The sequence below is a fragment of the Diceros bicornis genome, chromosome 7, assembly GCF_020826845.1.
Source record: "Diceros bicornis minor isolate mBicDic1 chromosome 7, mDicBic1.mat.cur, whole genome shotgun sequence".
Lineage (NCBI taxonomy): Eukaryota > Metazoa > Chordata > Mammalia > Perissodactyla > Rhinocerotidae > Diceros > Diceros bicornis.
This window is the reverse complement of record NC_080746.1, coordinates 18,874,500-18,902,371: the sequence shown is the minus strand read 5'-3', so window position 1 is coordinate 18,902,371 and position 27,872 is coordinate 18,874,500. Positions and strand designations below refer to the sequence as shown.

At 52.8% G+C, this 27,872-nt stretch overlaps 1 protein-coding gene across 1 annotated transcript; it reads right to left on the bottom strand.

Annotated features, from left to right (window-relative positions):
- Window positions 1-33: 33 nt before the first annotated feature.
- On the bottom strand, window positions 34-27,872 carry TMPRSS13 (transmembrane serine protease 13). The gene is made up of 13 exons (XM_058544491.1): window positions 27,829-27,872; window positions 16,876-17,110; window positions 15,716-15,820; window positions 12,938-13,060; window positions 11,856-11,985; window positions 9,930-10,022; window positions 8,895-8,938; window positions 7,426-7,588; window positions 6,353-6,525; window positions 3,531-3,629; window positions 2,154-2,296; window positions 1,847-1,999; window positions 34-1,131 (listed from the first exon to the last, which is right to left on the bottom strand). The coding sequence occupies exons 1-13, from the start codon at window positions 27,847-27,849 to the stop codon at window positions 1,105-1,107; spliced, it is 1,509 nt and encodes a 502-aa protein (XP_058400474.1). The 5' UTR covers window positions 27,850-27,872; the 3' UTR covers window positions 34-1,104.

Here is a 27,872-nt window from a genome sequence, read left to right as displayed (position 1 = left end):
TGTCACCTGGAGAATAAACAGTTATTCCTGTTTCAGAAATAACTGAGAAACTGAAAGGTGGAGAGAGCTGAGAAGAAATTCCAAGGTCCCAGGACAGTTCTGGGAAGGAGGGATGCCTGTCTGCCTGGATTTTCCCAGACTCCGGGGGCCCACGGGGAAGCAGCACGCACGTCTTCATGCTCTGCTTGTAGCCCTTGGATGCAGCGACAGTTGTGGCTCTCTTTGTGTTGGGTTTGCCCGCCAGCCCAAATGAGGATTCACTTCCCCGAGTTTCTCAAAGGGACCCCTTCAGTCCCTTGAAGCCAGGATGCTCCGCGGGGCTCTCCAGCAACAGACTCCCATGAGTCCCTCAGAGTTCTTGGAGTGCTTGATGCTAGCTCTCCTCACTCCTGGAATTTTGGAGAATCTTTAAAAATACATCTACTACCATTTCTTCAATATAAAAATAAAATGAAATGAAATCTGCCCCCAACAGCCTGTGACCAAACAAGAACACTGAGCCCGGTTCCCAGGCGTCAGCATGGACAGCTACAGCGCAGCCCGCTCCCCACATCCACGGCGCCAGCAGGAGCCCTGAGAGAGGACAGGATGCTCGTGCTGCCAACAGAATATCTTCCCACTAGAGAGAGTCCAGGAACTCCAGTGAAAACTGCTATTGTCCCTGGACAGCAGTGGTGTGTGGTGTCACCTGGGCTGCCCATTCTGGGCTAGTCTCCGAGTCAAGGTCAGAGAAGCAAGAATTCCTGATGTGACCTTTAGGCTCTTCCCCAGGCTCTACCTCCTCCATCCGTTATGGACACCCCCGTAGGAACCTCCATGGTGCCCAAACTGTTATCTCCAGGTGATTTCCAGCCTGGGGTCTGGGAAGAGCTGACATCTCTCCTGGTTTCTGAAGACCTTGGGAGAACACAACACACACACACACACACACACGCACTCATAAACACACACACTTGTGCGTATTCGCAGAAGCAGCAGACAGTGGAGGTGGCAGTAACAAAGGTGTCTGGTGGCCTTTAGCCCAGATGATGTTGCAAATGGCCCAGTCACTTTGGCCCGAGTCTTTACAGCAGCCAGAGCTGTGAGGTGGAGCAGGACAGCCGCTTAAGATTTCCGGAAGCGCACCTCACTCTGAGGAAGAGGGAAAAGAGGGTGAGGGTGGGCCGGGAACATAGACGCCAGAAGTGGGGGTTCAGAGCCTAAAACTCAGCCCTGCTGTCACCTGGCACTGCCCCTCGGAGAAGAGGGGCAGCAAAGGGGAAAAGATGGAAGCAGGTTCTGAGAAAGCCACCACCCCGGATTTCTGGAGCAGCCTCCCCTGTCCCCACCTGAGCTCTCTCCGCTGTTCCGCCCTGGCCCAGGCAGAAAAGGGGAGGGCAGGCACAGTGTTCCTGCTTCACAGCTAAGACGGCAGGCCCAGGGAAGGCAGGGGGTGACCTGGGTCAGCAGAGGTAGAGGTGAATCCTCGTCTCCTGGTGCCCAGTTCCCCATGAGACCAGCTTCCTGCCAAGGAGGGGAGGACCCCTACTCTCAGTGGCCTGTGTGAACTCAGAGCTCCGCCATCACTTGGGGGAGGACAGTGATGCTGGGGCCGGCACTCAGCCTCGGCCCACCCTTTTTCAACTCTCGGAGGAAAAGGAGAGACAGGAACACAGGCAGCTGGGGTTGGCCCAATATTTGACTGCTGTCTTGTCCTGGTCTTCTGCGCTTTCTGAGCACCCCCAAATGCAAGGGGGAGAGGGGACTTCTTCTGAGACCCTGGGAAAAGGCTGTGCTCTCTTCCAGGCACCCCACTTTTGGGAGTTCTCAGCCTGCTCGGTGCAGTGTCCCCATGCAGGGCTCTCACCTCCATCTTGCTGTATATCCAGGGGAGGACTTCTGTCACTTTGGTGTAAACACCAGGTTTGTTTCTCTGGCCACAGCCCGTGCCCCAGCTGGTGACTCCTGCCAGGTACCAGCGGTTGTTCTGCTCGCAGACCAGGGGTCCCCCGCTGTCTCCCTACAGCGGAGAGCACGCACATCAGCAGGGTGGGAGAGGTGGTTCTTGAGCAGGAAACGATGGGCACCTGGTTCTCACTCCGACCTCAATCCCCCAGCCTTCCCCCACTGGCCCAGGGTCCTGAGACCTGAGCCCCACCTAGAAGCAGCCTCACCTGGCAGGAGTCTCTGCCCCCCCGGAGGTCCCCAGCACACATCATCCTTGGGGTGAGGTAACTGTCATAGATCAAGTAGTTGTTGCACTTCTTGAAGTCAATGAGGCTGACCTGCACCTCGCGGAGGAAGGGGGATGTCTTCTCTTCAGTGAAGTGGGGTGGAGGAAACAGAGGATGGGAAGAGAGTGAGACTCTGGACAGCTTCGTGGGCTTCTAGCTGCCACCGCCCCCCCACCCCAGGACCCAGACTCACAGCCTCCTGGGAATGGAAGGCATCATTCTGTGGTTGGCCATCCAGGACATATGGGCACACCCACCCTCACACCAGACAACTCACTACACATAACAAAGAGACATACGCATACACAGATGAACTTACAAGCCTACCAGGCAACCTTACAGGTTGCACGATGTTTTTCTGTACTCAAAGCACCATCAAATGCAACACTTCATTTGTTTTCGGTAACTATGTGCTCGAAAGAGGTATAATTAATCCATTTATAGATGGAGAAATCTAGGGCTGAAGAAGTGACCTGCCCACAGTCACACAGCTAGTCAGTTATGGAGCCATGGTCAGAACAAGGCCACTCTTAGGCCAGTCACCCCTCCATCACTCTGAGCAAGGGGAAAGTGGCCCTGACACCTGCGACTGGCATGAGTCTAACAGCGAGGCCAGTCAGGCCACGGTGCCCTCCTCCCAAATATGAACAATCCTACAGAACCAACGTCAGACAGGCCACTCTGATAGAGACAAAGTCAGGCAAAACACGGCCACTTCAGAATCTTGTTCAAGCATAAATGAAAACAAGATAGGTCACTGTGCAAACCACAAAAATACCAAACATCCCCCTCTCCCAGCCAGTATGAGTGGCTGCTGCTTCTTTACCAATTATAGCTTTAGACTCCGTCTATTCTTAACTCCTAGACGAGACTGTTAAGATACCCAATCATAGAACTATCTCTGCTTCCTGAAAGTATTCCATCTAGACAAATGCTGCTCTTCTTTGAACCACCCAAGTCCAGTGATAGTCCTTTCCAACACCCTCACTTCGCCGTTCTCTATGGTGTGTGTCCTCCCTCAGTGCAATGAGCAAGGAACCCAACCTCTTCAACTACAGGGGCTTTCCTGGTGGTTTTGGCTGGAGGGCGTTGCCACATCGACTGCTCTGACATATAAGCAGGTGTGTACATCCACACGTTCACACCCTGGCCCATGGATCTACCCAAACCCTCTTCTTGATAGGCCCTCACCTATATACCCTGACACATCACCTCTACACAGACACATACGTATATCAGCACACACGCATGCACACATACACACACGTATACAGGCGCACATGCATGCACACACAGTCTAGTATTTCTGACTCTCACCGTCTGTCTCCTTGGTCTTGCCAAAGCCTGTGATCCAGCAGGTCTCGTTGAGGCTGAAGGTCTGTCCATGCATGGGGAGGCAGGCAGGGTGGACATGAGCTGCAACAAGACCTCAAGACATCAGTGAAGGACGAGGCTGGAGATTTTGCTGGGGAGGGAGAGTGGAGGGGCGGGAGTACCAATGTCCTAGGACCCCCTCCTTGCCCCCAGAGTGGTTCTGAATCTTCCAGAGCCCTGAACTGATGAGGCAAGAAACTCAATCACTTTATCTTGACCCTCCAGCTTTCAGGGTGCTGCCAGAGTCCCCCGAACATTCTGATTTCAGTGGGTGCCATGTGGGCAGATGCATATGCCTTGGAAGCTCCCCAGCACTGAGTTGATACTGGGTGGCTGCAGATCTGTCCCCACCAAGAGTAGATCTCCGGGTTGAGCCTCTTCCATGCCTGTCCATCAGAGCAACAAGCAGCAGGCTAAGTTCCAGGGATTACAACCATGACGTCTCAGTGGTGTGTCCAGCCTGGTCTGGGGAGGGCACCCACTGGTTGCCCAGAGCCCGAGGCCCTCCCTCCAGCGTGAGACAGCCTTTCCAAGTGGGAAGAGCACATCTCTAGAGGCACAGACCACAAAATCACTGCTCACTTGCTCCCACACTCAGAAGCATTTAGAAGGTTCTGTTGTGTGTTGCTTCATGAACTCCTTCTGAGGACTGGTGTCCCCAGATGGACTAGGACATCGGCCACCAAACTCCATTTTGCAAGAGGAAATTATTAGTTGATACAGAGAATGTTTGCAGTGCTCTCAATAGTTTGTCATGCTCACTGCAGCTTCCTGCACCTACAGTCGGGCCTGACACATAGGAAGTGCTCCACAAACATGGAAGGAGGGAAGGGAGGAGGGAGGGAGTGAGGGAAGGAGGAAGGAAGGAAGGAAGGAGAGAGAGAGAAGGAGGGAGGGAGGGAAGGAGGGATACTGGCTCTTAAATTCTTCTATAAATTGGGCTTTAAGCATTGGTGTCTAACATCTGTCTGCTAAAGGGTAAACAAAAAAAATAAATGAAGGGATGGCATCAACTATCGACAAAAAAATGCAAAGCATGATTTCTTAAAATAGTCTTTTTTGAGATGTAGTCTTAAAAACATGTAACATTGTTATATATTCCACTTGCTATTATGAGGGAATTAAATTTATCAGTGAGTTTTCACAAGTTTTCTCAGATAGTACTGTGACTTCAAAGCGCTCTGCCTGCCAAACGAGTTTAAGAAAATCTGCCCTGATTTCCAAACCAAAACTCGGGGCACCTGGTCTGACCGCAGGTCTACATAAATCTGAGCTGATTCTCAGACTAGAAGGTCTGGTCCCTGCCCGGGGGGCCATCAGAGTCTGGAGAGAGACTGCTATAGTCTGAAAAGCGTATGCAATGTTATAATAGCTTTCATTTGGTTTTACAAATTATTTAATTTGGTTTAGAATTGAAATAATATTAAGGGAGGTTGTGGTGGTGGGAGGTGGATCTGGGTGGTTAGCCAAATGGAGTCTGAGTTTTACAAGGTTGGGAAAACTTGTTCTGGTCCTGCAGACCGCCTTCTCCCTTTTATGTGTGCATGAGGGGCAGGGCAGTGGCAGCCAGGCACCCTTTACCTCACAGCCCTGGGCTCCACAGGCAAGGCTGGAGGAGGGCAGAGAGGGCTGGCCCGCTGGTGGGCGTGGCTCTGGGTGGGCATGGTTCTGGGCCTGCCCCACCCAACTGAGCTCTGCCACAGTTTCCTCCTCCTCACACCACCCTGATGACCTAACTGCTCTGACTCAAGACAGACGCCGCCTCCATAATTGATGTGCCAGGAAAGACCAGCTCACAGGCTCAGAGCACAGGAAAGGCTGGACTAACCAGGGAGACCTCCAAGGCTTCCGGAAATCCCGCTCCACCTTAGCTATCCTTCCTCAGGGAAGCCTCCCAGCCTGCCACGACTTATTAAGTGCCCCATCTGTGCCCCCACAGCTCCCCCAGCTGCCCCCAACATCGCTTCGTTGGCCTCTACTGGATGTCTGTGTGTGTCACCCATTTTGTTCTATTTACAATTGCAAAGGCAGAGCCCACTATAGAGTAGCCACATTGTATTTGTAAGTGAGCAAATAAGTGAATGCATTAATGAAGGAAGCCTTCTTTGATCTCCTCCCAAGCACTTCAGGAGCATTTCCTTCCTGTAGCCTCATTTGGGTCCTTAGCTTCAACCTCATGGCAATTCGTCGTTTGAATGTGTACAGTCTTGTGTTCTCAACCACAGTGTTAGCAATTTGCCAGCAGAGAGCCGAGTGGGCAGAGTATCACTTGGGAGTCAGATGGACCTGGATCCAGTCCTAGAGCCGCCACTTATTACTTTGTGGCCTCAGGGGATTCTTTCTCTCTAAAGCTTCATCTCCTCAAATGTAAAATGAAGCTAATAATAGTAACTGCTCCACAGGATTGGCTGTGAAGAGTAAATGAAATCATGGATGTGATATGCCTACCACAGTGTCTGGCCTCTAAGTCCTCAATAAATACCAGTGAAACAATTCGATCTATTTCTATTGCAAGCCCTGGTGCTGTCACCAATTTGCAATGTAAGATGTGTCATTTGGGGCAAACATTTCCAACCTCTGGGCCTCAGTTTCCCCGACTGTAAAATAGAGGTGTTCCATTAAGTGATCTCTATGAGTATTTGACTTCCGTCATGCCAAAGCTCTGGGACCCCGAGATGTGGAGGGATGCGGCCAAGTGCAAAGGCGGGGCCCAAGAGCTGCCGGGAGGAGCCAGGGTGGGGTGTGACAGGCCTTGATTCACTCACCAGACAGGGTCAGGGGCTTGGAGAGCCGCATGAGGGCGATGTCGTAGTCGTCCTGCTCGTCGGTGTAGTTGCCGTTGATGATGATCTGGGAGACAGAGGCTGCCTCCGGCAGCTGGTGCAGGTTGTTGGTGCCCACATACACCTTCCAGCCCTCCAGGATCTTCTCCCGGGTCCTGCAAGAGCCCCAAGAGAACACGGTCCAGTCACCTGCCTGGTAGATCCCACTGGCAGCATCTGCTATATACAGGGAGCTGCAGCCGGACCACCAGCCTGGAGGCAGGAGGATGGATGCAATGACCTCTGGAGGGAGCCCTCCATCTTAGCCCAGGGACACAACACGATCCCTCACCCCCAAGAAACCATTCTGAACTGGCCGCTTTGCACCTTACAGTAATAATGAGGAGGGGTAAGACCTCGGTGAGTATTCACTCACTGTCTCCTCTGCACTCCACCAAGGATCTAATAAGGTGAGTGGGAGACATCTCAGTAGTATTATCCTCAGCAGAAATGGAGCTTGAGATGGGACAAAACAACCCACTGAAGACTCATTATTGAGGAAGCTGGTGCTCCTGAGGCCTCGTCTCCAGAGCCCTTTCCTGCCCACCAGCTCAAAGGGACAAGCCCGGCTGGCGACTGTCAGAAGCTGATTGCACGGCCCTCTCTGCAATCCCCATCCCTCCATTCCTGGGACAGTGTTCCTGACTTCTTGGGCTCCTCTCCCATAAGTTCTGGTTGCAGGAAGCAACAACAAACCCAAAGCCTTTTTATTTCACCCTGTCCTTCAGGGGTTGGCTTCCAAGTCCTTCTCCCTGTCTGCCTCACTCTCCCTTGGGGCCTTCAATGGTATGAGCTCATTCTGGGCCTAGCTCAGAACAAGTACCCCCAACTCACACTCCCAGGACAAAAATACCAAGAGCAAAGCACGGCCCTCACCACAGCAGTTCCGCCTGGCCCACGGGGGCCGGGCTCACAACCAAAGCCCTCCTCCACGGAGAGACGTCAGTCAGCTGTCAGCCATTCCTGGTGATCCTGACCCCTGCGGCATCACATCACCCACCCCTTCAGGCACTTACACAAAGAAGCAGTGGGCAGCGGTGAGCACCCACTGGGCGTCAATCAGCGTGCCCCCACAAATGTGGGTGGTGCCATAGTGCAGACTAACTTGCCAAGGCCATTTGCTCTCTGGGGCCAACGCCCCTCCCACAATCCGCCCGGTCATGGCCCTCAGTCCACAGTCTGGGGAGAAGCAGAAGAGATGAACCGTGAATTCTGCTTCTCTCGGAGCCGCTGCCATGCTCCCCGGGCCCAGGGCAAGCTCAGGTAGCCCCAGCCTGAAGGCGTCCACTCCACCCAGGGACCCCTCTTTGCTCACTTAATCTGATGTGGCACGGCTGTTTCCTGCCCAAGCAGAGCTCCCACATGGTGGGTGAGTTTTTTGGGATCATCCAGTGGGAAGTTTGATCCTAGGCAGGTTCCTCTTTCCTCTCACTCATTCTTTCTTTCATTAACTGGAAAAATGCTTACTAAGTGCCCAATGCTTTGGGGACCAGGCCAGGCATTAGGGTCACAATGGTGAATCCCAGGGCTGCTGTCAGGAGCTCAGGAAAGCTGGCCCAGTCTAACAGGACCCTGACCTATAAGCGCTGTGATGGGGATCTCTATCATTTCCAAACAAAGGAGAAATAAACTTCCCATGAAGCACAGGCGAGTTTGTGCCCACATGGTTCCCCAGCGGATCATTTAGTGCTGTTGGGGACCCTGCACCCCAAGAAAACATTTACAAACATGTTCTGGAGCGAGTCATCCCCCTGAAATCATGGACAAGGAGGGCAGCCCTTGCAGTTTGTTCAGATGTGTGTTCTTTTTTCTTTGAAGGAGAGAGTGAAGAACCAGTGGTAGTCTGAGGGGGTGGGCACTCCGTCCATAGTGCTGTGCCCGGCGTGCTCAGAGGAACGCCCCCTCCCGGCCATTACTGAGAACACAGCACTCATGGACCGGTTAACAGCTTGGACTTTGGGGTCAAACCCGAGGTCAAATACCAGCTCCTCACCTACCAGCGGTCTGCCCTTAAGTAAGGCAAACATTTCAGTATCTTTTCAGTAAGTGAACAATAATTGCACCTGCCAAGTGACAATTAAGTGCAATCATGTTTATAAAGAAGTAGGCACAGTGCCTTGTGCATAGAATGTACTCAATAAATGGCTCTAGATCTAGTTCCACATCTATGGATATAGGAGCTTTACACTGGCCTAGACTTGCTCTCCCAGTCCTCTGGCCCCTGCCCAGAATCCGGGAGACTTGAATGGCTTCCTTGGTATGAGCGAGGTTGCTGGGCTGAGCAGAGTCAGAAGGGGAAATTCTACCCTGAGACTGTCCCAGTGCCTTACAAGGCCCCTGGCCCTGAAGCAGGCTTGCTGTTTAAGCCCCTCTTCCTGGCTTGGACCCTCAGGGCTGGCCATCTTCCCCAGAGGGGTCCCACCCCTCTGCCCCCTGACTCCCACCCCACACAGGCCACAATCCAGGAGGAAGAACATCTTCTTACGGGAACACTGGAGAGAGACATACCGCTGGGAAGGGCATTCAGACCTGCAGGAGGAGACACAGAAGATTGGCAAAAGGGCACATTAGCCAGCTCCTCCAGGAAACTTTCCCTGATTGACTCCTGCTAAGTTTGTATCCCATTCCTTTTGCACAAGAAGATGGAGATTCTGACCTTCTCCCTCTCAATGGGACAGACCCTTCCAGTGTTTTTTCCAAGAATGCGGATGGCTCAGTGCAAACCATCCCCACTCTTCCCCCCACCCACTTTTCCTGTGGTAGATTGCACACATTGGCTAGATCTGCATCCTTTGAGCTCATGACTTTGTTGTCCCAGCATCTTTCCACAGCTAAACAGGTAGCCTAATGCTCCTCTGATAGTTCCTCGATGCTCTATCAGCAATGTAGCATGCAAACCACCTGGCACAAAGCAGGCATCCAGGATGCAGCTAATTCACTTCCCTCCCCTCCGCATCCCTTCTTCCCTTAGAGCCTTGTTTCTTCTCTCCTCTCCTCTTCCTGGGGTAAAGTACACTGCTAGCTGATGGAGCACCCCCCACCCTCCCCCATCAGTGAAGGACGGGGCTGCAGTGTAAAAGATGACAGATGGCAAGGCCCAGGAGGAGGACGATGCTTCCCAGATGGGCCTCCTCGTGCCTGCGCACATGCACCTGGCACTCCCCCTGCTGCTCTCCCCCTCCCCATTTCTGACCCCAATGATGTTTCTCCCTCCCCACTCCAAGCTCATGCCCTGCAGCAGCTTTCAGTCCAAACACCTGGCTGACTGGTGGCCCCAAGTTTGATTCATTGTCTCTGGCAACCAGTTAAACTCTTGGGGGCACCCTTGACCTCGAGGTGCTCTCTGCACCAAGCTTCAATAATAGCTTTTAATTCAGGAGGCAGATGGTGAGGACTGTTTCTGAGATGCTCCTGACCTTCACGATGGGCTCCTGGAGGCTGGGTGGGTCCCATCAAGGCCCCGACTCAAAGCACCCCCATCCCTTGCTCAGACAGGCAAGCCTGGCCCACCCCACCGTACCTGTGGAGGCTTCCCTGGATGGTGGAATTGTATTTGGAGACTGAGAAACTGCTGGCAAAATCCCTGTAGTCCACCTCGGTTGTCCAGTAAGCGCTGCGAGGGAGGAGAGGGGAAGAAGAATGAGCCCCTTTGAGACAGAGTCCACCCTGGGTCCCCTAGCTGGCTATTGGGGTCCTAGCCAGCCCTGCTGACAGAGGCCAGAGGCAGATAAGGCCCAATACCTTCAGACCCCTCCCACATATCCCATCACGGCCCCCCACTAGCCCAACACACTAGCCCCGGAGTTCGAAGTGGTCCTATCCCGACAGCAGCATTAGCACCACCTGGGAATTTGTTAGAAAGGCAAATTCTTGGGCCCTACCCCAGACCTACTGAATCAGAAACCCTGGTTCCTTGTTTTAACAGGCTCTCCAGGTGATTCCGATGCACCCTCAGGTCTGAGAGCCACTCAGAAAAGAATGTAGCCCCTTTCTATCCCAACTGTGATCCATGGGGCAGCAGCAGGTGGTGGAAGATCCCATGTTATGAGTTTCCACGTGAAACTCTGAGAACCTTTTACTCGCTTTACTGGATCTCAGGCTACAGTGTGCATAAGAATCACCTCGGGGGGTTCAAGAAGCAGGTTCTAAATCCTAATCCCAGAGATTCTGATTTTGGGGTGCATTTTAACAAGCACCCCAGGTGATTCTGATGTGGGTGATCCATGGACCACTATCTGCATGACACTTTCGTACATTTCTAGAACATGGTACGCCCTTGTGTGAAAGCATGACTTTGCACATGCTGTTTGTCCACCCAGGGGGCTCCTCCATTCTCTGCTCTCCAAGCACAGCCAGGCACCCTCTCCGTTGTGTGCCCACAGTGCTTCGCACACATCGTTATCATGACCCATCACATCATGCTGTAATTATAGGTGTAAGCCTCTCTCGCCCACACCAGACCAGAGGTTCTCCAAGGACAGGGATCTTGTCTGGGTGCCACGTAGTCTCTGGCACAGAATAAAAGCTCAATGAATGTTCTTTGAATAAGTGACACTATCTACTGAAGCCCAAGGGAGGTTCAGACTTGCATAAGGTCACATAACTCAATGACAAAAGATGTCCATCGTCTTCCAAAGAGACCACCCAGATCCCCCTCTCACAGATCGGAATGCCGAGGCTGAGGTGCAGGCAGAGAACTGGTTCTAAGTCCTAGACTGAAGCCCTGGTTTTCTAGGTGCTTCTTCTACAGAGAGCAAACAGTGAGATCCTAAACCCTCCTCCTCACATCCTCATACACATTGGTGAACCCCAAAACTACTTGGTTTGAAAACTCAGATCAAGAGGGAGGATGGAGATGACTATGTGGCCTGCAAATTGAGGACCTTCAAGCGAGAAGGTCATTATAAACCCTACTCCTCACTCCACCCACCATCATTGGCTTCTTTGTTTAAACTCTTTAGAGCCAACGCTTCTTATGACTTTACCTGGCCCCCACTGCCCATCTCATTCCCCGTTTGATGAGTTCTAGCCCAAGCCACAACTGCTGTAGCTCAAAGTCCACTAAAGGGTTTGCACAGCCTGAGCTTCTAGTTCCCACATGTGAGAAGAAGACAAGACCTGCCCAAATGCCTACCCACCTCACAGGGCCACTGTGACCTTTAAACGTGACAACGGGCATGAGGGTGCCGTGATGCAAAGAGCTGCATAGCAATATGATCCTATTGCAGATCTCCAGATAAGTACTTTGACCTCATGGAAACAGGTTGCCCCCAGACTTGGGCTCCCAGGGCCACTGTCCCATTGAATAACTCAAGGGTAGCCTGGACTAGTGACGTCGCCCTGGTCCCCAAGTGTGTTTTAAATATGAGGTTCTGAGATGAGCCTGAGATTCCCTTGCAAAGAACCTGAGACATCTCTGAAGCCAGGACCCCAGGGGGAGGTTTACCTCTCAAAACCCAGCTGTTGGCAGGTCTTCTTTGAGTAGGAGTCATTCCAGCTGTCACTGCAGACAGGAAGCCACTGATGCGAGGATCCAGAGTAGACTTTAAGCAGAGACTTGTCCCAGTCAAACCTCACTGCAGGGCAAGAAAAGGGCAGCACAGGTCCTCAGCACCCAAGAAGCTCCAAGATCTTAAAAAATGAACTGAGAAAGGTTCTGAGACACCCCTGCCCTGATGCTCCTCGCTAAGGCCTGGGAAATGTCTGGGAGCTTGGCCTGGGAAATGACGATCATCAGCCAGTGCTCACAAGCCCAAGACATTCAATAAGGGCAGAGCCAAGGCAAAGGGCTGGGGCAGGGCGGAGAGCTCTCCATGCAACAGGACCCAGGGGGCCATTGCTGGGAAAAAGGGCAAGTGCTGTCAGGAGCTGTCACCCTGAGAGGGCAGTGACATGCCCAAACAAGAGAGTGACAAGGGGCGTAAGTTCTATGATCTGACTGAGTGTTCACTGGACAGGCTCAGTCAAAGATTGACGCGGTCATGGGCAACAACACACGTAAATGCACAGGTGGAATGGACGGACATGTAGCCGCAGCAGACACCCGCATCAGGACCATGCATAGACGCCATGTGTAAAATCCACTGAGGACCAGAGCTCAAAGAGATCTTTGTGCTCATCTAGGCCAGCCACGTACAAACTGACCTTCTTGAAACTGTAAAGGTGGCAAATCAGAGGTCACCTGCTGGGCATAGAGGAGGGGCATGTGGATGGAGTTCCAGACCCCACATCTCCCTCCCGCCAGAGCAGCTCTGCTTTGCTCAGTCTCATATTCGGGAGTTGTCAGATTTTATCTGAGAATCGCTCATCTGTCCAATCCACTCATTTTACAGATTAGAGAACTAAAGCCCAGAGAAGGTAAATGATTTGCCCAAGTCACACAGCACTCAAAGCTGGGTTTCAAAGTCAAGTCTACTGAGACTAGAACCCAGATCCTCTGATTCTCTGTCCATTGCCTTCCATTTGAGCTGATGCACAGTTTGCCATCACCCGAGTGCACACATGCACGTGTATGCCCAGCCTCCTTACCACAGCCCAGCTCGTCACTCTTTAGCTTGCAGTCCACCATCCCATCACAGCGTACAGAGTGCCTGGGGCAGCTCTCTGCTGGCTCCTTGTACTTGACCCCTGTGTGGCCCCGCCAGAAGTAGACTGGAAAAAATGAAGCAAACAGCTGGGTCACTGCCAGCCCCGTAGAGACGAGACACGAAGCAGCCCAAGGCCCTGAGAGTTCTGAGACACCGACCTGCAATCCCTCTTGGACTCTGGGGCTCTCGTCCCCCATCTGTATGGAGAGAAAAGCTGCTCAGGAATGCTCCAGAATGCTCCAGAAGCTCTTACAACCAGGGCAGCACCAGGCAGACTCAAGCAGCCACCCAGTGAGAGAGAGAGAGAGAGAGAGAGAGAGAGAGGGACAGAGGGAGGTGTGCAGGTGGGTACTACTTTGGGAGCTCCCCTGCCTACATGCTGGCCAGAGAAATCTCCTCCTCCAGTATCCAAGAGGCCCCTTCTCAGAACCCCTCTGGCATCGCTTCATCTCTATGCTCTGCAGGTCATAGCAGAGAAATTTCTATCAACACAGTCACACACATGCAACCATTACCTGTCCTGTCTTCTCAAAGGCTGTCCTTTGAGCCTCAGAAGCGCCTGGATTTTCTTCCTCCTCCCTCTACCCTAAACAAGGGATGTCCCCTATGCTTAGTTCTTGCTCCATTACTTGTCTTTATGCCTTTACACATCTTCCCATTCAAAGAGCAACTCTGGGTGGCTGATTCCCAAATGCGTGACTCGGGTTGAAAAGATGACAGCTTTACAAACCACAAGTGAAAATCCGCTTCATGACCTCTTCTAACACCTATCTCTTTCCAGACTAGGAACTGTCCTCCCTCCTGTCTGGAGACACCTCCCTTCGGATGCCTAAGAAACCAGAGTTCCAACTCCTCACCCCGCCTCTGGTCTGCAACCGACGCCTCAGCCCCGACCCCTACTTCTCCCACTGGCCCTACCGTGCTCTCGGTCACCCGAGGTGAAGGTCACCCTTGTGTGACTGCTCCTTCCAAGGCCAGACACCAATCCCTCCTAATCTCTTGGGCTGGCCCCTCCTCTGCAGGCCCTCGTCTCCCCCCTCCCACGCCCTGGGCACTGAACCTCCAGGAACCCTCAGCAGTCCCTCTCAGAATGCTCACAAAGCCTCATGGCGAGGCGTTGCCTTGACATGTAGTAGAGAGAGCTCTGGACAGGGAGTGAGGATGCCGGGGCTCTAGTCCTGACCCCACTATGTAGCTGCTCAGTGAACACAAGTCAAACCACCTCCCTGGCCCTGGGAGGTCTGAAGGTCACGAGACTTCAGGAAATGCTGAGAAACCTATAACTCTATTTAGGGAACCACCCTTGGATGCCATCTCACCCTCCACGGGTTACTTCCTACTGCTCTCAGTGGACCACCAGGGGGCTCCCCTGGAGCAGTGCCCTGTGTGGGGAAGGGAGGGCCAGCAGGGCAGTGAGTCTCCACGGGAGGGTCACATGGATGCCATGTGGCAGGCACCATGCAGAGGTCTTTACATGCATCGTGACAGTGACCTACCACCTTGTCAGGCAGGTGGGGAAACTGAGGCTCGGGGAGTTAATTAACTTGCTGAGGTCACACAGCTGGTAAGTGGCAGATCTGTCTGATACTCAAGCTGTACTCAAACAGCACACTACCTCCTCCTGCCCAATCCTCTTCCTCAAACAGCCCTGCCAGCCGGGTGTCTCCACCTCGCTCCTCACCACACCATGCTGCCTCTTTAACAGAACCCTCAGCCCGGCATTTAAAGCTCTCTACAACATGGCCTAGTGGTACTCAACCAAACAGACAGCCCCCAGGTCCCCAAATGTATATTCTCCTCTCTGGTTAAGCCGGTCCCTCCCCTCTCCCCATGCCGACCTTGCCCATCTGCCCCCACGTTTCCCACAGTCACTCAGATGCCCTCTTCAAGATGTTCTCCCAAATTCCAGGTCCTCATCTGGCCCCACTGCCTTCATGAGCTGTCCCCTGCCTCCCCAGCCCACACAGCTGTCACCTCTTCCTGACAGTCACATTCATATGTGTTTGGCCTTAATCATTTCCGGCTATGTCTCCCAGGAGACTGTAATCTCCCTGAGTATGGGGTGGTAGGAGGTGTGCTCCCCTTTTGCTCCCCACAAGCTTCCCCACTGTGTGGGCTCATAGTGGACTCTAGGGCAAAGAGCCCTGGGACAGGTCCTGAGAATTCTTTCCAAAGGCAGGGGGCAAATTGAGGGGGCCTGAACCCCTGAACATTCTATCCCATTGACTAAAAATGCCTGAGGGACTTTTCTTAATCAGCATTTTTATGTTTGTTTTTTTAGTAACAACATTGGTAAAGTGGGATTTTGTGCCGGGCCTTGTGCCAGTATCTCATTACTCCTCGTAACCCAGTGAAGTCTTTCTGAGATTTTACTGGGCACGTCATAAGTTGAGCGAATGACTGAATTTAATCCCATTTGGAGATGTAGAAACTGAGCTCGGAGTAGTTAGCTCACTTGACCCAGTGAGTTACACAGTAAGTAGCATGGACAGGACCCAAGGCCAGCTTCCTCTGACTTCCCACACTCGTAACCCAGCTACCTCAAAGGGTCTGGGGCGCCAGGGTCCAAAGCCATTTGCAGGAGTGTCCCTCTGTGGACATGGTAGCCGGGGGAGTGTCTGTTCCCCACTCCTGTCTCTCGGCTGCGTGCGCACAACCCTGGACCCCACTCCACCCAGCAGCGACCAGAGCCCACCCCTGCTCCCTCCTTTAAACTCACAGAGAAGGATGAGGGACACAATGAGGGCGATGAGGAGGATGATACTTCCGATGAGCAGCAAACGTTTCTGGCCCTCCTGCCAGGCGAACTTGCGAAAGCTGATACCTAGGAGCGGGGCAGCAGCAAGGGAGGGTGAGGCTGTTGGAGAGGAGTCTGCACAGTAGAGGAGGGCTCAGGAAGCAAGGCTGGCCCACGAGAGCTTGTTAGGACCCCTCTACCCCAGACAATGGCACCACCCCTGCCTGATACCAAGAGCTCCCTTTTATTGAGCATCTACTATGGGCCAGCCAGGCATTTGCATGTTATTTAATTCTCACAGCAACCATGTGAGCTGGGTATTATTATGCCCATTTTATAGATGAGGAAACTGAGGTTCATGGAAGTTGAGTAACTTGCTCAAGGTGACCTGGCTGGTGAGTGGCAGAGCAGGCATTCAAACAAAGTGTGTCTGCTTTCAAAGGCTGCCACATCAAAGTGCCTCACCAACTCTTGAGAGGGCAAGGTGAAATGGGCCCAAAATCTGGGACGCCCCTCCAGGCCTGTTTATATTATGGGGGTGGGGATAGCCTGAAGTCTAGGACAGGAGGAGGGCAAAGTTGGGATGGGCTGAAATACTGTTTCATGAAGGGCAGAGCCAGTCCCCGAGGCCCGTTTGGCATCTCTGACTTCCTAGTAGCTGAATCATATAAGCCAGTTTGGAAAGCTGGGGGCGGGGAGTGCCTGCCTGGTCAGAATCTCTCCCTTTCCTCCTCTACCCACAGATGAGCCCATGATCAGGACTGCTGTGATGCAGACCCCAGCTTCCCCGGCAGACCCACAGGGCAGCCCAAGAACCCCTGTATCTAACTGGGAGCCTTGCTCTTGACACCTGCACTCTGACCCAGAACGAGCAGCCTCCAAAGTCACACCTGCTTTGCTGGTCCAGTTTCTTATCTTCTACAGCATTTGCCCCAATTTTCCACTGTCTTAGGTTTGCATGTAATGGTTCTTTTCTGCCACCACTTCCCCAGGTCCCCCACTGCCTATCCCTGACTATTCCACCTCCTTCCCACACATCATTATCCAAGTGGTTGAGGAGGAGCAGAGAGTGCCAACTCTGAGACTTCCTCCCATGGACTGCTTCCCTGCTCCTCTTGCCTTCTCTGCAGCATCCCCCTTACCTGGGCTCTCCCCAGTGGCCCTGGCGGCTGGCGCTGACCTGGCAGGAGATGCCCGGACAGGTACGGCCCCCACTGGTGTTGCCCTAACAAGGCATGTTCTTGTCGGAGACGATGTCATGGAGGCCGACCCAGCAGATGATGACCTGCCGGACGATGACCTGGAAGGTGATGCCCGGGCCGGGGACACCCAGGCTGGAGATGCCCAGGCTGGAGACGTCCTTGCTGGGGAAGCATTCTGAAAGCAGAGTGAAGGGCATCCCTCAGGCTGCTCCCCTGCCAACCCACCCAGGTGTTGGCCCTACTGAGGTAGGAGATGAATGCTCTGGGGCAAGCAGCTAGTGGGTGAGCAGAGCCCCAGACAGGGAAGCATCTGAGAAGAGAGTGTGCAAAGATGGAATGAAGTTCAGCGAGTCTGCTGTCCCCAGCTCCTTATGGTCTCTCCCCATCACAGGGACCTACAGAGGTGGGTAGAGGGCAGTGGGCCATCTGCCTGGGGCTTGGGGTATCTGCTTTGGCTACACGGGTCTACGGACCATCAAAGAAGAGGCTGCTGGACTGGACCCTTCCTCTGAGGGTCACTCAGGGAGATGTGGTCCCCTGTAGGGGAAGTAACCACCCTTTCTGCCCTTTTCACACCCAATCCCTCTATATCCCGTGCTTTTGTTTCACGTTTGTGTGTCAGATTATAAAACATTGGTCTTACTATGAGCTGTTGTCAGAAGTGTGAAAAGCACAGCTTAAGAAAAGCCCTGACCTGCCTTGATCCCCGTCATTCTCAGTAACACCCGAATTCTCACACATGCGCATACGTGCACGCACATGCACATGCGCCAATACATCAGGGAAACTAGAGAGGCGAGGTGGAGGAGGAGAGGAAGGCATAGGCTGAGGTATGAGTCCACTCTTGGACAAGATCCTTAACCTTACTCAGCTACAGGTGGAGTTATTTATTAATTTAGATTTAGCATTTTAATGTATAGTTATAGAGGACTTAACCTGCTCTAAGTGCTGTATATTTACTCAGTCCTCAGAACAACCCAGTGAGGTAGGAACTCATTATCCCTGTTTTGCACAGGGGGAAACAGATGCAGAAGGATTAAGTAACGTGATCAAGCTCTCATAGCTAGAGAGTAGAGAGCCAGGGTGTGAGCCCAGAAAGTCGGGCTGCAGAGGCCATGCTCCACCACTAGGCTTTGCTGCCTCTCAGAGGAGGGATGCATGAGATAACACAGCAGCCGGCCATAGTAGGCAATCAGTGAATGTCAGTCCTGTTGCTTCCTGGAAACCCTGAGCATTTGGGTGCTCTAAACCTGGGAGAGGGAGCCTTGAGAAGCCTCTGCAGGCTTCTGAGCCCTGGTCTGCAGGACCTCTAGTCCCTGGCACCAGATTAGGCATCTTCTCATCTCCCTCTGGCCCTTTTCAGAGATCTCTGACCTCCCTCACACTATCTCTGCCTCTTAAGCCCCCTCTAGAAGTCCCAGAGCAGCAGGGGAGCTGGGAACTGACCTGACCCAGGTGCCACATTGGCTCTCACTATGATTTTTGCTGAGCACTGACTGGCTGCTCAGGAGGGCAGGTCTCCCAGGAGGCAGCAGGAATGGTGGGGGAGGCAGTCCTGTGCTTGGGGACCCTGCACTGGGGGCACAGTTGGCAGGGCTGCATGGAGGACACAGGCTCTGGACATCTGGCACCTCTATTGCCATCCCTCACCTTCCACTGCGCTTGAAAGCATTTGACATCATTACTAAGCGGACCAGTTAATAAAAAGTCCTGTTCATTAGAACATCCAGCCTGAGTCAACACCATCGTCCCTACCAGGAAGGGGTTTTTGGTTTTTGTTTTGTTTTTATTTTTTTTAACTCCTTCTTCTAAGAGTCAGAGATAATTGATTTGGTCACTTCCTCATTTTTCTGGGGGCTGTGGGATGAATTCAAGGAGGAATCTCCAGTCCCTGACCACACTCGGTTTGTGGCTGTGGGTAAATACACACGAGTCCAGATGCCCCAGCGAGCGGAGCAGGGACATACACGTGTGTGTTTAGGGAACTGAAGGGAAGCTGCTGCCGCTGACCCTGCTAAACCAGAGCTCAGATTTCCCTCTCACTCCCATTGTCTAGAGATGAGACGTCCACAAAATAAAGACAGGTTAGCCCTTAGAAGCTTCAAGGAGGCCAGGACTGAGGTGGGGGGCAAGGAGAGGTGGTGAGGACGTGTTGAAATACAGAATGCATCAGTTCACAGCACTGGCTTCGGAGTCAGGCAGACCTGGGTCCCGATCCTAGTCTGGCAGTAGGATCTTGGGCAAGACACTTAACTTTCCTCTTTCTTTTTCTTAATCTGTAGAATAGGACTAATAATCCCGAGGACTCAATGAGACAAAATAGGAAAGCTCTCATCCATGCCTGGAACACAGCAGCCGCGCAGGAAATGGTCGTTCCTCTCCTGCTTTGCATTGACACACGCAGAGCCAACCATGCTGAGATTTAACAGCCATGGAGCGTGACCAGAGGGCTGAAAGGTGGTGTGAGCTCATTGTAGGGAGAAAAGAGGATGCTAGACAAAGGCCAGACTGAGGTCCTTCAATGAGAGGGGCAAGTCCTGGCCGTGTAGGACCCTGTGCTTCCCACCAGTGGTGGCCCGAGCCTGGGACCCTGGCATTGTGGCACCTCCACTGGCCTGTCAGGCCTCCTTCTCTTATGCTCACACTCTAAGTCTTCCCCAGCCTCGGAGGGAATTCCCATACCTCAATACAATAAAATGATAATAGCTCACAATATACAGTACTTTAGAGTTTATTATAAACTTTCACGTCTGTGGCCTCATGAGGTCCTCACTCCATCCCTGAGAGGTCGCTCTTTTTAGAAGCCCATTTTACAGATGAGACACTTAAGGCTCAGAGCTCAGATTGCCAGAATCACATAGTCAGGATTCTGCCCCAAGTCTATGTGCGTCTGAGTCCCCTGCTTTCTAGAATCAGCAGCAGGGGCCTCCAGGCGCAGTCCTCTTCCTGAAACCTGTGTACATAGCGTTCATTGTGCATTTGTGACAGGGCCTGAGGACTGGGGCCGGGGACCCTGCAGGGCTGGAAGCACCATGGGGAGCCTGGGGAGGGTCCGGGGGTTCCCGCAGGGATCTCAGTCTTATGGAACTTTCCAGTGGGAACCACAGTTGGGCCCTGTGGCCTGCCAGGACAGGGTGGAGCCGGGTGGACGGGAGCAGCCGCATCACGGTCATCCAGTACTCTCTAAGCCAGCTGGTGACTGGGCCAGTGACTCAACCTCTTTACAGCTCAGTTTCCTCATCTGAAGGTGAGTCAGTTTCCCCGCTTCATAGCATTGTAGTGATGGATGACATACGTAAAGTAGGAGTTGGTGACCTTAGCTGTGGTGGGCGTTTGTTTGTTAAAGACGCTTGAAATAGAAAAATCTGTGTTCCAGTATGACTGCATCCATTCCTAACTGGGTTACCTTGGGCAAGTCTGTCTCCACACATGTAAAATGAGAATAATCTTGCCTCCTTCCCCAGCTGAACGCAGAATAAACATGGAAGAGCCTGGTCTCTAAATGTGTGTCACCATAATAAAGCTAACAGTTCACTAGCCATTTTACTTGATCCCATTTCAACCTCGTAACTGCTCTTTGTGGTCGGTATTGTTAGCCCTGTTTTATGGATTTTGAAGCTGAGTCCAGGGAAGTTAAGAACATGCCCAAATTCACATCTCAGGTGAGTGACAGGGCTTGGATCTAACCAGGCCTCCTAAGAGCAGGTAGGGCCTTGACCAACAGGATCCGAATGCCCACAGTCTCTTACTTCCTTTCTTTGGGGCTTACAACTGGCAAAGCACTTTCACACCCGTTATTTGATTTGATTCTCACAAGGCTGCTGGTTAGCAAGCTGGACAGGGATTGTTATCCTCAGTTTATGCACGAGGACACTGGGGTTCAGAGGGACTCAAGAGCACGCCGGGAGCCCCTAACCTGACTAGCGGCCTTGTAGGGACTCTGTCCCAATCTTCTAATTCCTAGTCAAGAGCTCAGGCTGTCTCCACCTGAGGGGGACCCCATGGCCCAGCCCTGTCACCCTGTCATGACAGGCGGAAACAAAGGGGCCAGGGCTGAAGGAGAGAGGGCTGAGAGAGTAGAGCCCAGATAGGTGGGAAGACTAGGGGGACGCTGGAGCGGCACGAGGGAGTTAGAACAGAGAGAGAACTGGCGGCGGGCAGGCACAGCGCGAAGCCAGAGACAGTCGGAAAGGCAGAGAGGAGGCCGCCTGAGCCTTGCTGGTCCTTCTCCCTGAAGCTCGCTCCAGCCACAGGTAGGTCCCAAGTGCCCACCATGGCCTCGGACAGCAGGAAGCAGGGGGAGAGGCCCTGGGGAGGTGAGCCCTGGGGTCCAGGCAGGAGGCCCAGCTGGGTCGCTCTTCTCTGAGTCTGGAGGGAGGTAGGACGTGTAAAATGGGACTGATCTTGGGCTCAGCACCCAAGGAACCAGAAGGAGGGGTGAGTAGTCCCCAGCCAGACTCTTTAGAACTGTTGACTCTGAGCCTCAGTAGCCCGCTATCGAGTACGGGGATGGACGGGAAGCTGGGGGTGCGGGTAGAAAGGGCAATATCCAGGAAAGAGCTGGAGGCCCTGGGGGCCCTGGCCTCAGTGGAGTGGGTACTCTGGCGTCAGAGCTGGTGGGAGGCAGATGGAGAGTTTCTGGCGCTGCAGACTAGGGCGAGAGGAAGGCTCTGGGACCCCAAGTCCCGAATGAGAACTGCTCATGTGGGAACCTGCAAACCCCAGCAGGGACAGCAGGGTGGAAGGGCAGCCCCAAGACCAGAGGAAAGCAGCCTCCAGAGCGAAGCCGTCTGCTCCATTCCGTTGACTCTGAACGCCAACCCAAACCATCACAGGATGCTCGGGAGAGTCCTCAGTTTCAGGGACCACAGAATAGGAGATTCCACAGCCATCCTCCTTTATCCATTTCACAGCCTGCCACCCCACCCTGCTGGAAGTTCTTTCTGATGTCTAACCTACTACAGCAGTAACTCATTTCCTTTCCTCAATTCTTGGAGAGCAACTGCTAAGATTACAGCCTCCCTCCCAGAGGCCTGGCCTCACCCTCAGAGCAGAGGCGTTGAGCAGGTGAGGAAGAGGGAGGGGAGAAGACTTCTTGCCCAAGGTCCCAAGATACAAAGGGCAGAGCCAGGACCAGAACTGGCCCAACTCCCAGCCTTTGCCAGTGAGCAGAAGACCCAGGAATGGAGCTCAGATAATCGACTCCTGGGCCAGGGCCCCTGGCTCCCCACAGTCTGCCTGCAGACCAGAGGTCCTCAGCCTGGCCGGGAAGGTGGACAGGGCAGAGCCCAAGTGTGGGTGACTGGGCCATTTCCCGGGCCTAGCATTGCCAATCATTCTTTCCCGGCCCTGCCTCTCCTCCCCCCACCCCTGGGTGCTCTCTGGGGTTACCCCCTGGGGTAATACAGTGGTGAGCCCTCACTGTGTCATGGACCAGGCATACACCCAAGGCTGTCGCTGCTACCACCTGCCTGTGCCTCTGCAGCTCCCATGGGTCCCCACTCAGACTCACCCAGCCTGCTTAAGACAGTCTGGGGCAGAAGGAGGCATGACCGGAAGGCAGGCGGGGCAGGGGTCCACAGGAAGGCAGCGAGGGGCGGGCCAGGGGGAAGGCTGAAAAGAGCAGTCCCTCGCTCTGGGACTCTTTCCAAGCACTTTCCTGGACAGGAGTTGATAAGGATTATTATTCCCATTTGACAGACAAGGAAGTAGAGGCCAAAACACTGTGCACTTTGCCCAAAGTCACTCAGGTACACCTTATAGCAGAATAGGGATGAAAATGCAAGGCTCCTTGCACCTAGTCCACTGCTCTCTGTACCTAGCTTCCAGGGGTAGATTCCTCATCCCAAGGTGAATGCGACATTTTTATAGTTTCCTGTGGCAGACTCTGCCCCATGGGCCCTTAGCGGTGGGGGATGGGAGTAAGTTAACAATCCCCCAAGTGTGTCCTGCCCTTGGCGTCTCTGGGTCTCCTGCAGGCCCAGCCAGTGAGGCCGGGAGGAGAAGGACCCTCTGCTGTGCTGAGTGATGTCACAGCCACCTCATGGATCGCTTCATTGCAGTGGTCATGTGGCTGCTGCCACGGATTGAGCCCCCGGCTTTTCAGAGAGACTGTTCTCCCAGCACAGGCGGCAGCCTGAGCTCTGGGACAGATGCACTGTGGGTCACTCAGAGCCCCCAGCAGGCAGGGAGAAGTACCCCATAAAAAGGTCTCACGCTAGACCTAAAGGACGTCCACTTGCAACAGCAGTGACTTCAACACATCTTCACGGCCCAAGGGCAGGTCCATCAAGGCCCCTTCAAGTCCAAGGCCCAGTCAAGGCCCAAGCTGACTGGGCCTCCCTCCTCAGCCGGGGCCATCCCTTCATAAAGCCCCCAGCCTGGGGCAGGCTGGGCATATCACAGCCTGCCAGAGCCAGAAGGATCTTGAAAACCCTCTAGTCCAACCCTTATCCTACTGATGAGATAATTAAGGCCCGGGAAGGCAATGTGGCTTGTCTAAGGTCACACAGCCACCTGGGGGCCATGCCTGGACCAGAGCCCTGGTCTTCTGTCTCCTGTCCTTGGGCTGCTGCACGTCTCTGTGCTCTCCCACTGGCCGCCTCTCACCAAGCTTCAACGAGAAGGGACTCCCCCCAGACTTAGGTCCCTGTGGCAGCTTCTCTCTCCCAGTGACCTTGAGTATCCAGGATGTTCAAAGGGTGGGCACAGGCAGGCCCCCAGGCCAGCACCCCAGCACTCTGGGCTAGGAAGGAAGAGGTGCCCCCAGTCCCCACTGGAAGCACTAGTGGGTACCAAGGAAGATCAGGAGCTCCCTTTAACAGGACCTAAAACTCCTGTTAGGAGCCTGGGGAGCTCCTGGGCCGTGGCAGGGGGGCCCTGAACCCCTTCTGGCGTGGACTGGACTGGACTGCATGGCCTCCATGGAGCTGGTCTGGACTGGCTTGGAGCGGATCATGGCTTCTTTCCCATCCTCACTGCACAACCCAGGCTTCATTGTGCCTCCAGGTACACAGGGCTCCCTCCTACTCTGCCCGCTCTGAACTGAGAGAAACCCACAAATACAGGCTCCCCTCAGAGCATAGGCAGATGCCTCAGCAGCTCCTACTCCCACCCAACCACCAGCACTACCCCCCACACAGTGTTAACCTCAGGGACCCCCGTCAACCCAGAATCAGACTGTGCTCCAGAATAAGAAGCCAGAACCAGAGGCCTCCCTTGTCCCAGGCATGGGAGACACAAGGCAGTCTGGCTTCTGCTCCCAACCAGTTGTGAGACCTTAGGGACAGTCACATCCCTCTCTGGGTCCCAGCTCCTTAACCTGTAAAATGAAGGGGTTGGACAACCACCTGTTTTCAAACAGGGTTCCACAGAGCGTTAGAGGTTCCATGGAGAGGCCTTGGAGACCAGTTTAGTAGGTAAAGGACTCTGAGTCATTTATCTCACTTCACACAGAGAAGATTCACTTTTCAGTTGCATACAGTGGGCTCCACGTAAGATTTCATTTGAACAAAAGGGGCTGCTGCCCCAAAGAACTTGACAGTTACGGCATGGGTGAGCTCTAAAGTTTCTTCTAGATTATGATGCCTCCTATACTCATGAAAAAGCCTTGGGCATCCCCTTTAGACCAGAATCAAAACACTTCCTTGTTCATTCATTCATTCATTTATTCATTCATCAAATAGTTTAAAGAACATTGAGTGCCCGCTATTGCCAAGCAAACAACATTTTATTGCCCAGGAACTTGGTGCCTCAGTTTCTCCCTGTGTCATCTCTCTGCCAATATTGGAGGGTGACATAGTTCAGGGCTGGTACACAATGGGGGCTCCCTGGACAGGTCTAGGTATTGCTTTCCCATCAGAGGAGCCAGGCTCTTTCTGGTGCTGCTAAGGCCCGCGCTTGGCTGACCAAGCCCTGGGCTCTGTGCAGGCTTTCCTCATGCCACCTACTCAGCACCCTGCCTGCCTGGCTGGGCACAGTCCACCCCTGTTGTTGCTGTACCAAGAGGAATCTGTTTTGCCAAAACAAGACACTTAAGCTAAGTGGCTCTTGTTACATCAGTCGGCCTTCCCACCCAGCACCACAGCCTGCAGCCCTGTACACACACTCCCACACATCCGCGCTCGTGTTTGCCAAGTCACAGGCCAATGCTGGGGGCGGCAGGGTGGGATGGGCCAGGCGGAAGGCTGCTTAGCACCAATGACAACACGAAACACAGAGGTCTCAGGTGAGCGCTGCGTGCCTGCAGGGGAACAGGGCAGGTGCCAGGAGTCCTGGGGATGCCTGCACTTTGGGGTCAGGCGGAGTGGCCTGAGCCTACTGGTCTGCCGTCTTGGGAACCTGCCCAGTCCCCTCTGGGGAGGGTGCTCATCCTAATCAGCCCTGGGACCTCCAGCCATTCTCAAGTCTGCAGCATCTGTGATCTTGGGCTGACTGAGAACCTGCTCCACTTTAAGAAGACCCAGTAGAAGGAACTTCACTCTATAAAGGATTGTTGCTTTATCAATGGGTCTACTTCAGATTTCCTTTAATAAACACTGCACTTCTTCAAGCATTAAGAATGTGATGCCTTTTGAAAAAACACAAAATACGCACTATTTTTCAAGAACAAATGTGCATATCCAGTGTGACAGACCTGTAATTCCATTCTATATAATTCCGGAGGCTGTCATAAAACCAGAAAGGGGCCTCAGGGGGCAATTTTTCCAATCCTCTTCTTTTGTTGGTGGGGAAACTGAGGCACAGAGAACAGAAGATATTTGTCCAAATTTTTAGGGAAGCCGAGACTAGACCCTAGATGATGATAATAATGATGATGATGATGATGACAGTAAATCTTAACACTCTATGAATATATCTCTACCTCTATATCTATATCTATATCTATATCTATATCTATATCTATATCTATATCTATATCTATCTATGCCAGATGTTATTCTTAAAGAGTCTTACTATGTGAAAGACACTATCCTAAGACTCCTTGAAGTAGATACTATTTTTATTCCATTTTACAGATGAAGAAACTAAGGTGCAGAAAGGTTTGCCCAAAGTCACAGCTGACCTGGAAATTGGTCAGTGTTCTGTCCACCACATAATGCAGCTTCTCTTTTGAATACAGAGAAGTTGAGAGCTTTCTCCACCCACTTTCCAAGATCCCCCTGAAGACCCAACCAACTCACACAGGAGCTTCATCAGGCTGAAGCCCATCGGCCACCATCTTCCTCACTGCTTTATGGAGCTGAAGGACAAAAATCACAGTGCATATCTCTGTATGAAGTCTTCGGGGACCAGGCACAGCCTTAGGCGACCAGTTTCTCCCAGTGGCCTCCTATTCAATTTAATCAATCTTAAGAAATCTGCTACAGATTAAGATGAAGAGCCTCGGACAGCTCTCCCTGCCCCCACCTCAGGATCACCATCTGAAGATTCTACTTAAACAAGCGTGCAAATTTAAGAACCTTATGTAAAGAAGTAATGGTTCAGTTCTTTCATTCCAAAGTAAGTTAGGACAGTCTCCCAGGATGAACACGGCACCTACCACACCATCTGATGCTTATTCCATCAATAATGAAAAGCCTGCTCTCCACCCTGTGCCCACCTCAGTGACCCTCCATGTTGGTCCCTGACTCTGAGATGAGCTCCCTAGGCAGATATCACCTCTGTCACTCTACCCCAGGGACTGGCCCTACCACCCTTCAGATAACTCAGCCCTTCTCACTCTCTGTGTTTAGAGACCATCAAATTTAGGCTCAACAAGTTACCAAAGAACATGCCCCATGGCTGTGACTGTTGGTTCACCTTCCCCATGCCCCAGACAAAACTTCATTCTGCCCCATGCATCACGCTTACTGCTCACCAGAGGCTCCAATGAGCCCCAGAGGCCTAGGGCCGAATGACCTTGGTGAGGTGGAGACATGAACGAAGGAGACCAGAGCAGAGAGCAGGGGAGAAGCCTGGGAAAGAAAAGTCAAGAGGAGGCTGGAAGAATGATGAAAGAGATGATGGTAAAGGTTGCAGAAACATATCTGGGGTTCAGAATGGACCACAAGCCAACTGTAAGCCAGAACATAGGCTGAGCTGATCCTTCTCAAACCCAGTGCTGCCCCACCCTTCCCAGAGCCCCAGATTTTACCATATCAATAAAGAACAAAAGAAGATAGAAAGGAGCAGAAAACCAGACCTAAGGAGAAGTTAGAGCACAAGAGGAATGTCCCTCAAGAAAAGAAAGCTGAGGCATAGTTGAACAAAATCTTTGGAAGCCTTCATGTGTATATAACTGGTTTTTCCACAGAGGACATTCTAGCTGCTCTCTGCCACCACCAAGAACAGAAGAGGAAAGGATCCAAAGGAATTATGGTTAGACCTAAGGAATCACTTTCCAAGCATGAAGATTATTAAGCCTGATAATAAATGGCCAAGGGAGGTTGAAAAATCCTCTTGAAGGTCTTAAATGCACGTAGAAAGTCGCATTTTCTAGGATGGTTTATGAGTCTAGTGAGGGGTTTGGCCAAGATAACCATGAAGCCCAGTTAGAATGCTAAGTTTCCATGATTCCCAAACCAGCGAAGCTGATATCTAACAGCAGAGATGTCCTGGCCGGGGTGCTCACAGGCCACAGAGCAGGAGCCCGGGATTCAGCCAGACAGCCCTGCGGTGCTTCCTGACAAGATCCCAAATCCTATCAGCTTCTCCTTCCGGGGACCCCTTCTAGGAACCATGATAAAATGAGACGAAGCAATCTTAATCCCAAGTTGCTTCAAACTAGAAAAGGTACATTCGATTTCCCTTAAAACTTGAGGCACACAGATGCCAGCGCCCCACCTATCTCACAGCCCCGTCCCTGATTCCTCAGCACCCAGAGGTTCTGGCCCGAGGCCCACAGAGGCTCACCCGGCTGCTGTCCCTTTCCATGGTCTCCCAAGGGGTGAAGCTTC